Source organism: Limulus polyphemus, unplaced genomic scaffold, assembly GCF_000517525.1.
Source record: "Limulus polyphemus unplaced genomic scaffold, Limulus_polyphemus-2.1.2 Scaffold1720, whole genome shotgun sequence".
NCBI lineage: Eukaryota > Metazoa > Arthropoda > Merostomata > Xiphosura > Limulidae > Limulus > Limulus polyphemus.
The window spans coordinates 31,387-40,874 of NW_013667330.1; the positions used below are offsets into that span (position 1 = coordinate 31,387).

At 30.5% G+C, this 9,488-nt stretch overlaps 1 protein-coding gene across 1 annotated transcript in view; it reads right to left on the bottom strand.

Moving 5' to 3' along the window:
- Positions 1–702: 702 nt before the first annotated feature.
- The window catches only part of LOC106464691 (cullin-4A-like), a 68,378-nt gene continuing 59,592 nt past the window's right edge, over positions 703–9,488 (bottom strand). The window contains exons 14-17 of the mRNA XM_013924848.2: positions 6,619–6,692; positions 4,513–4,611; positions 4,194–4,346; positions 703–1,573 (exon numbers count right to left, since the gene is read on the bottom strand). Coding sequence (XP_013780302.1) covers positions 1,478–1,573; positions 4,194–4,346; positions 4,513–4,611; positions 6,619–6,692 — 422 coding nt within the window. The 3' untranslated portion in view covers positions 703–1,477. The remainder of the gene's footprint in view (positions 1,574–4,193; positions 4,347–4,512; positions 4,612–6,618; positions 6,693–9,488) is intronic.

Genomic DNA, 9,488 nt, shown 5'->3' on the forward strand with positions numbered 1-9,488 from the left:
CAGCTATGTATATGCATAACCAGATTTGAATTATTTCTCCTATCTAATACTTAGGCTCTTAATAGGCAAATAATACCAAAGTGAATTTCTCTCACTCAGTAGTGAAGCTGTGTTATAAATCCTGAATACTACTGTCATTGGTAACAAAGGGAGTTTTACTGTATAGTTGAACATAGGTTTGACCTAAAGTGTGATATTGCATAATGTCAGCACAAAGTTCCTAAAATTATGCAAGTCAGTTAGTACTAGTTAACAGAAATAAAATTTTAATTACATCATCCTCTCCCCATAATTATATTTTGAGATTTATGTAAAATTCTCAAATAAGCCACACATACACATTGAACTTGAGATGACGTAGTTAATTGATATTCATAGTAATGCGGTACAGTGCCAGAACTTTTTATACAAAATTTTTATATTATCATATTTTACTAGTCAAAGAAGTAGAATTCAAACATTCAAGTCCTTTTCAATATTTAAGGAATCCAGTAACAGAAGATGCATAAAAGGATAATATCAATTCAAAGATATTTTCAGGAAATTCCTCAATTTGAACCAACCATCACAACAATGAACTTTGTTAAAGCTTTATATCAAAGTTAAGTGTTTTCATTTTCTGAAATGAAAAAATAATTGCAGCTTTAATTTTTTTTATGACTGAATAATGACAGCCTAAAGTAATCATATTTAAGAAAGAAACACAATTGTAAACAACCAAAAAGCCATTTTAATTTTAAGTACTTACATCTCTTCATACAAGCTATGCTATGCCAGTGAAGTGGAACACAGTGTGAAATGAAATTCTATATAGTCCACCTGTTTATTTAATACTACGTGTACACAACGCTTACAAAGTAAAGATTACTGTTCCAAAACAAAAGATTTTTCAAATGCATTAAAATGTAATCATTTCATTCTCAGTTCAGTTAAAATCATTTTTGCATTTTTTCTCGTATACAGAAATAATTTACAACACTGGGAATCTTCTTGACCAATTAAATTAATACATTTGGAACTAGAAAGCAACAGATTAAAAAAAAAACTACAGTCTTTTTTTTTTTCTTAACAGCTCAAGTATTTCTTCAATAAACCAAAAGCTTTGTGAATCACAAATGCAAACATCTTTAAAAAACAGAGAGAGAGAGAGAGAGAGAAAGGCTAAACTAGACATGTACTTGTAAGGCTGCCTGTTATAATCACTAGGTAGAAAGTTGCACCTTGAAGCTGAAATCTGAAGAAAAGATGTGGCACAGAAATATTTACAAATGTGCTTTTTCCAGTCTATGGTGATTCTAGTCATTTTGCCACATGCTCACAGCCCTGGGAATTGGATGCCTTTAAAAGGATTTGGGAAACATGATGTTTGAAAACGTCCTCGACTTTGAACGGCTGGAAACAGGCAATGTATGACACAATGTTGGACATCTGTCTACAACACTAAGAAAAAGTTACAAAGTAGCATAAGGACTTGGTGTTATGCTACATAATGATACTGGTTAGGATTGTCTTTGTCTCGCTCCAGGTAGTCTCTATCAATTAGGCTTTCAATTCGTTTCTTCAAGTCTGCTGGCTGTGGAAAATAAGGAAAATATATTGCAAGAGAATTTACCCTCACAGAGATATAAACAAACTTTTATCTCCTTTTACAACTATTGGTTATTCGTATTTCTTTGGAATATTAGTTTCAAAATCCATTTTTAACACAAAAAAAGCAGATATTTAGAATTACACATTTTATTAACTCTTTCAACACTGGCCTGGTCCCTGGGACTGACCTCATAACCATTTTGTGCTTGTTATAGTTTTCATGTTACAACTTTTAATATTTTAAGTGTATCTCTACAACATTTTATAGACTTACAGTAAACATTAGAAGCCTTTTGCAAACAAAAAAATCAGATTTTTTTAAATTATATTTGTCTGTGAAAATATTTTTTTTTCTAACTAGTCTTGAGTGCAAAGTGAATTTCATTTACACAACCTCTGACACCTCCTATATACCTTTTTTTTCAATAAAACGTTATATTTTACCTGTTATAACATTTATTATTTGATTCTTAAGCCTGTAGACAACTCATTGAAGTAGAATGAAAAGAAAAATTGTAAAATCAGAAATATAATGAGCAGCTGTTTCCTTTTTCTTCATTATTGATCATGAAGTTTCAAAGTTCCTCCCCTGACAGTTGCAACTGCTAAACATATCCCATATATTTTCAGTGTTTATTTTACTGTCACCGACAAATTACAAACCCGCTGACAAAAAAGCAATAAATCACCACCAGTGTTATGAGTCTGTTTACGTACAACCGTAATATGAAACTCTCGAGCGCAAAAACACACGTGTATTCAGTGAGTTGACATTCCCCCTTGCTCCGAGAACACAAAATGGGATATAGCAGTTTATAGTTCCTACAACACTTTCAACAGGAATTTCCCAGGGTAATAAAATTGCATTAGAATGTGTAAAAACATTTATTATATGGTTCAGAGTTGGGCTGATCCAATAAACATTGTAGGTTCTGAGTTGGGCTTATCCAATTACATAGCAGGAGGCCTAGCTATGTATTGGCCTACAAAATACAAATGAAACTATAATATGAGTATACTGAAAATTACAGTGATATTTCAACTACCGTACGTTACATATGTATATACATATTACTATTTACTCATAAATGCTTAAATTTTAGTTACATTTCTTAAAACATAGAAAATAAATGAGAAATACACTGACAAACAAAGATTTCAAGTACATAACCATGTTACGAAATGTTGCACTCATGCATCGAACTTACTAAGTCTTGACATAAGCCTTGTTTATTCTTCTAGGTGGAGGAGGTACAGATACTAATTTTTTTAGGCTTCAAATATGAATTTCTGAAGACCAAAAAGTTATCAAATTACTGTACTAGTACACTTAAAATCCCTGTAATTTAGTCGGGTCTCTAAATAAACTGTACATGGGTAAAACAAAATCCCATTCCTGTTCAGAGCAACGACTAAATCATCACACTTCAATGGTTCTGGCAAAATTATTATTTTCTCCTTCAAGCTATTTATAAACAACTGTCAGAGTTACATAGGGGTGAAAATGTTCTTTCTATTGGTTAATTAGTAGTAGGTGGGACTAGATACGAGCTTTCAAAAGATTGGTGAAGTGGGAGGAGGCTTGCTAAAAATATTGCTATCTCAGCAGATCATAGAGGAGGGAGGTTCTTATTTTATATTTAGCTTGTCTATATTTCAAATTAGTTTCTAATTCGTTATCTACTTACACATGTTGTATGGTGGGTATAATAAAATGGCAATTGAACAACAAGACAACTGAAAGTGTTATGTGACACACAAAATCAATATTTAACATTTTTTCTTTACATTTCCTTTTAAATTAAGAAATTAAAACATATATAATTTCAAAATTTAAATTATAAAGTATGTTTTGATGCCAATTTCATTGATGTATGTTGTAAAAATTTTGAAAATAACGCTCCAAAACGTCGTGACACGTGCACTTTAACCTACCCGGGGTGAAAGGGTTAAATGCCTTAAAACCTTTTCTATACTCATAAGGTTATGCATAATCATGAGAAATAAGACAATATTTTCTATGCCTAATATGATATCATTTTAACTATGTTGATACAAAAAAGTATTTATGAAACATTTTTTTATGCTTCTATTTACAAAAGTTATTATAAAAATAAATTCTGCCAAATCTATAGTTATATATCCCAAAAATAGAATGTTAAATGTATTATTATTTCTCTATCTGAATGCTCATTCAAGTTCTTTGGCATGCCTAAGTTTAATTCAAGGCTTCTGAGTATGTTGTAGATAATTGTGTAACAGGATATTGACAACTTTTAAGTTCAATGAATGGGAAGAACAAGGTAAAAAAAAAAACTGTTTGGTTTCCTCTTAGTCAATAATACAAATAGTTTAAGCCTAGGGATTTTTTTTTTCCAGAATAAATCATAGCTGAAAACCCCTAAGAAACTCTGAATATAACATTAATTAGTAAAACGTTATATAATGGAATTCACAAACTGTTTAATTTTTGACATTCTTAACAAATTAATTTATCCCTGTCTCCAAGAATTTGTTCTTTGTAAAGGAATTCAAAACTTGCATCAACATAAGACCTGTCAAGCTATAGACATACGCTAAAATTGCTATAGTTTACATCTTACTTTAACGGGGAATTTCAGCTGGTCATACAGCTCTGTGATCAGCAAGTTATGAGTCAAAGACTTTCTCATCTTCATAATTCTGACGATGGCTGCATCAATTTGATACTGACGATCTTGAAAAACTCGTTCTTGTGTTGTGGACTGTTCTTCTTGCTACAAAACATTAATGAAAGAAAATCAACAGGGGTAAAATTTAAATTAAAAAAAAATTATGGTAAATGAAAAACATTAACTTCTCAATGAAATATTAATATGGAAAGATATTTATAATCAACTTCCACTTTACTTGTACTTAAGTACAAAAGAAATAAATACTTACTGTTTCTTTCATCTGGATTTGGTTGATTTTTATCCTAAAGTATCTATTTGTAAAGTCAGTGTTGAATTCAAACTTGTCTTTGTCCTCCACGTCTCGGCCCTAGCGAATAGCAGGGATATAGTTAAAGAATACTTAAGTATAAGAATAAGTACAGAGGGTTGAATATATCATATTAAAACAATTTTGAAGATGCAAATCAGCAAGTTCCATGACAACCACAGTTAATTTAAGGTCACAGTGGAGCAGTACATATCAGAACTACATTTAGACATTGTTCGGTGTTTCCAGGAAGTGATGACATCAAACATATATTCTTTTGGGAAGAATATGTACATTTGCTCAGATAATAAAGACAATTTCAGATCAGAGATTTAGAATTTCCAAGACCAGGATATCCCTCATACTTAATGGCATTTGAAAACAAAGAAATACAGATCAACTTGGGGCAGCAGGATCATACATAAAGAAACCAATGACAAATCCTACCCCAGTCTTGGTAAGGAAAGTGTGGCATATTGTAACAGGTGACAATCGATGAACACAAAGATCAGTGGCAAAAGCTGCCCTTGTTTCATAGGCAACATATGCAAGAAGGATCTCTGTATGGAAAAGCAACACAAGTTATATACATAAATTGCTTCCACAACATATCCAATCAATCACTGCATACCTCAACCAGCTAGAGAATGAAATGCTATTTCATACAAAGACATACTGGTTAATTTTTGGAACTTGGCACTTACTGATTTCAGTTCAAACTGGCACAAGGAAATTGTCATACTCATATGCTATAATGGATTATGGCAATCATGCAGGGAGAAGCGTTTTGAACATGACAGCCTTAAAGTGGAGCCCCCCCCCCTTAAATGGAAAAACATGCAGGTCTATTGTCAAGATGCTCAGTCATCAGACAGAGTATGACTGAACATAGTGAGATGGACTGTAATGATGTGATGAGACTCCAAAAATGTTTTAATGTAATATATGCAACCTCTGTAGTCTTCAACATAATTTAATTGTGTAACTTTGAAAATAAGCAATACATGGGGTAGTATTATTTTATATTTGTTTAAATATATTTATATTTAAAGTTCATCATGTTCTCAGCAGAGTATTTTTGTTTAATTTGATTTTACTTTTTTTTTTGTATATTGCTGCTATAATCTTGCCACTCCTAATAGTTCTATCTTATAGTCACAAAATTGCTTTCTTTTTAAACAATAATTCAATTTAAAAGTTTTATTTGTGTAAAACCCATTAGCTAACAGTTACAAAAAGAGTTAATATTTTGTTTGAAATAGTATATGAAAAATACTAATGTCAATACAAAAAAACTTAACAATGCAAGTAATTTTATATATTAAATATCAAGATATGAGATCCAAAACACAATCTACGTAGAACAAACTTTGCTCCTAGGTAAAATTATGGCTACGAACACATTTTATAACTGTAAATTTGTATTTTTTCATAAGCATAATCAAGAAATATTTTCCCTATTGTCCATTCAACAATTACAAGGATATTGTGTTGTTTTTTTTGTATTATTATTTAGTCCTAATTTACTGACAATTTATGGCATAGAAAATTACAACCTGAAAAACAAGACATTAGATTCAGATTAACATATCCTGATCATTAAAGTTAAATATTCTTGACCTCACTGAATATATTTAAACTTTATGTTGGCTTCATGCATGCTAAAGGTATTTTATTCACAAATTAAACAAGTTCATTTAATTAGTTAAAATTATTATATTAATAACCAAAACTATTCAGGGCCAGATTTAAACCCTTTGAGACTCCCCATGCAATTGCACAGGTTATGCCCCCTCTCATCTGATACTTGGACTATTCTATGCCCTGATATGTCTACAGCCTAACTTCAGCATGTGCAACATAAATATATATGTAACATACAAAAGCCTTTTGTCAGGTGAACTCTGTATCTTTTTATTTCACAATTTTTGTACCTTTTTGTACATTAGTACAGAAAAATTCATAAAGCTTAAACACAAAATTGTTTTGTTATTTTATACTTATCATCTATCATTCACTGAACAGAATCAAGCTACAAATAACCATAAAACTTCTGAAGAAGCCTACCCTTGGGATTTTCTGGACAACCCTGGCTTTACCACATGCTAAAGACTGTAGAGTTCGTCGTAATTCTCCATCCTCTGAAATATAAGTTAATTAATTAAATAACAGCTCCTACTGTGGTGACTGAATAACTAAGAATTATGTAAGATCACAATTCCAACTTCTATATAGCCAATGTAGTTGTACAACTTCTAATGCTTGTGTCAATAATGTCAAAAATACATGATTTGATTTAGTTTTATAATATTTTATTACAATGCTAATAACACAATCCTAAGCAATGTTTTTAAAGTGAAGGATGATCACAAAAGCAAGTTAAATGAAAGAATCACAGAAAGAGTTAAGTCTCCTGAAATAGAATATACAAAATGTTTCTCATTCTTCTTAGACTCTTATATCTATCAAATCATTGAAAAAAGAAATAAGATTTTACTTCATAAGTATGCCAAGCAGTAAAAAAGCATATCAGGCAGGCAGTAGCACTGTCTATATAAGGATGGCCCAGATTGTTCATCCATATGGTATTTTAAATATTTCCTCAATAAGTCAATACTATAAAGTGTTTCCTATTATAACAATATCTATGTAATGACTGAGTCACAAGTTTTGGCAATGTCTGTAAATATCAAAGTTTGCATTTCTTGTTCTTTTTTCTGCTGCTTCTTTTTTATTACATGACAACTCAAAAAACAAAATAATGGTGTTAACCAATTTCACAGGTGACAGTTTCACACAGAATATCCCCTTTTATAAGTATTATTAACCAGTAGTAATTTTAAAAAATCATAATTCTAGTGTAAACGATCTTATCATTACCCCTTGAACTTAGCTTTCTTACAGAAATTTTGTGTTCCTTTAAAAAGCTTAAGTACAGGATGAAACAGGAACTACCAGCCAATAATAGGTAAACAATAAATATTACACTTGGAACTTCATTGTATTTCGAACTTGGTTACAGATACAACCTTCCTATGTCTATTGAAACACTGCATTAATAAACAACAACAAGTAAAGTAGAGAAAAACTTTTCAAAATGGAAGTAAATGTAGGGATGGCTAATATCAATTCTTCAAAAACAAAGCAAACAAGATAGTAAGGATGGTATTTGCATCATCCCTACAAAATAGCACAGGCACAAAGTGTAGTAGAATGTTAACAGACAAAAATAGGATAAATTAAACTCAATTGTGATTGAATATATATATATATTGCTATATGATAATTCTTGCCATCCCTACTATCTTGTTTGCATTGTTTTTAAAGGACTGATATTAGCCATCCCTATATTTACTTCCTTTTTGAAAAGTTTTTTCTTTACTTATAAAATATTTACCAGGATAAATCAAGATATTAGTTAATATTAGCTAACCTTTCATACACAGATATTTAATTCTCTAACCTTTTCCCTGCAAGATATTTGAAGTATTGTTGATTTATTATTTTTATAAAAGTATCATATCATACATCCAACAATGAATTTACATCTTAGTTCTGACAAATAGGTATGTGGTTAAATATGGCTGACTATGTCTGTTCAAAATCAATGGGAAGTCACTCTGCATATTTAAAGTAAATAAAATTACAGTGCTCAAGAGGGAATGTTATGGAAAAGACTGCCTCTTGGCATGAATACTATACTGTACTCTTACTTACTATACAGAGTAGCCTCTATAGTTGGTCACAAAAGATTGCCAAATGAAAATTTAATAGAGATGGACTAAAAATCCATTTTAAAAAGTTAGCTCTTAGGTTTGAAGTAAAATAGCTATATGTTGGTTAACTACAAACATTCTCCAGCAATGTTAACAGAGTAACCTTCCATGGATACTAATAATTATTAGATGGAGTTATTAATAGCTTTAAAGAGAGGGAAACTGAATGTTGTTAAATTTATGGACTACAAGCTACATCAGTGGGATGTTATGGATGGTGTCTTCCAATGAAACTTTGGATGATGATGTGGAACATTCCAATGTAGGCAGTGGGTACAACACACACAGTCTCTTAGAACTGTAATGTAACATTAAAAATATACCCATTATAAAGTCAAGATTTACCACCTTGTATGCATAGTAATGTTTAATATCCAAATGAATAACAAATAATGTTTTATTTAAGACTTTGTATTTTGTAATAAGCTAACCTGATGATTTCTGGTATTGAGCAAAAGACTATTGCATGGTGTTCTACAAATATGAAGTGTAGACTGGAATACTATTATATTGGAAACCCAAACTTAGCAAGGAAATAATGATGTAACTAATATTCTTATCAGTAATATTGTGATCACTAGCCATAGCTATAACCTACTTAGTTTATGAAGAATTTTATTGATCAAAGAATCACAAAATGTATTTTAACTTTATATGTTCATTTTCTGTTGTCAATGTTTTCAGCACATATTAATCACCAATGCTATATTTTTTTTTAGAACATGTGATAGTATTAGGAACTGTAAAGCATCTTACTGATGGATTTACAAAACATTTAAAAAGAAAAAACTATACAATTTACAGCTGGCATCTTATTTGAATTGGATTTGTTTTAGAAAATGTAAATTCAGTAAGTTTTCTTAAAACAAGTGAACAATATTGTTCAATAAAAGTACAATATATCTGTTGCATAGAGCTGGGTGATCAGTGGAATTTGTTAATCGATTAATCATTAGGCTCTAATTGATTACATTCAACTAAGTAATTATTCTCACAAGACTTGATTTGTTGGAATAATAAAAAATATTTATAGTTGTCAACATTTTCAATTACTTGATTATTTTCAAGAGTCATGACACTAATCGATTAAGCTGAACAACCCTAAATAAATCAAAATAATGAAAAATCATAAAGGCAATATTTCAATCACATGAATAGTTA